General features: G+C 38.0%; 1 protein-coding gene across 1 annotated transcript in view; it reads right to left on the reverse strand.

Moving 5' to 3' along the window:
• LOC103734692 (protocadherin Fat 4-like) overlaps positions 1-1135 on the reverse strand; it is a 28159-nt gene extending 27024 nt beyond the window's left edge. The window contains 1 exon segment of the mRNA XM_008833748.1: positions 1076-1135. Within this exon segment, the coding sequence (XP_008831970.1) occupies positions 1076-1135 (60 nt within the window).
• Between the last annotated feature and the right edge of the window lie 122 nt (positions 1136-1257).

The following is a 1257-nucleotide window of genomic DNA, read 5'->3' on the forward strand; positions in this document are numbered from 1 at the left end:
TATATATATATTCCAACTTTATTGTCATTTAGGGAGATGGAATTATCAAATTATGTGGGCCTGTTTCAATACGGACAGGGAAGATTGCCGCAGTTGGCGTCATTTAGTCTAGAGAGGTGTTAGGATCAAAACAGCTGCCCCTTTTGTAGGCAGTTAGAGTGAGAGGCCCAAGGTAAACCAAATATATATCCTGGTAGAAAAGTTAGCCAGCTCTGAGAGAGCTGAGGTTTGACAATAAACCAATCTGTGAGCTCAGAAACTAAAACCGAAATGTCCTAACTCATTAAGATAGCTGACCCCCATCATATATGCATATGTATGTATATGGATATGATGCAGATGTATATATATTATACTCTTGGTTGCATCCTCCTTTGGTGCTCCCTTTCTGCTGTGGAGAGCTTCCTTACCATGAACCTTGCTTACTGGTCTTCCACCGCCCCTGTCCTGCTTCATGACAAGGAACTGGGAAGCCACTGGCTCAGGGTGGCTGTGGTGACCATTGGGTTTTCTAGGACTGTTGTTCACTAAGATGGCTCTCACTAAGCCAAGACACACTCCATAACTCTCAAATAACCACACAACATTTTTGTTATATTTACATAAGTTTTTTTTTATTTATATCTATACTACTCTGTTTTTATTTCAAAGAAGCAACTTCTACTTAAAGATGTTCAGATAACAATCCTTGCTCTGTGAGTTCAAGGTCAGTCTGGTCTAGAGAGTGAGTTCTATGCCAGCTGGAGTTACAGGGAGACCCTCTCTCAAAAAGACAAAAAAAAATATGATAGCATGATGTTGAATTTGTTTTTTCAACCTACATATAAAAATCATGGTGATTCTTCTTTTTTTTTAACTTTTACAAAAACTTTATTGAGAATTTCATACATGCATATAAGGTGTTTTGATCAAATCCATGCCCTACTGTTCCCTGATAGTAGCTGGGAAGACCCTTTAGACAATAAGAGACGCTTTCTTATCCTATCTTGAGATATGACAGTCATTGTACTCTTTTGTGGAAGCAATGGGTGGTACTGACTAGGGTGCCATGGTTTTCATAGCTCCTTTTACTTACCTTTGATGTTTTCATCACATCTTCAAGCATTATAATTTTTTCATCTCCAGTGTCACACATCTGCCCCACACAATACTTAACAGGAAGCTTTACACATAGTAAGCACTAAAAAGTTTTGTTGAACAGATTGCCATCAGGAAACATAAATTACTGATAAATTGTTTTTCTAGTCTCTGTGTATA

Source organism: Nannospalax galili, unplaced genomic scaffold (assembly GCF_000622305.1).
Source record: "Nannospalax galili isolate Female #2095 unplaced genomic scaffold, S.galili_v1.0 scaffold216, whole genome shotgun sequence".
Taxonomy (NCBI): domain Eukaryota; kingdom Metazoa; phylum Chordata; class Mammalia; order Rodentia; family Spalacidae; genus Nannospalax; species Nannospalax galili.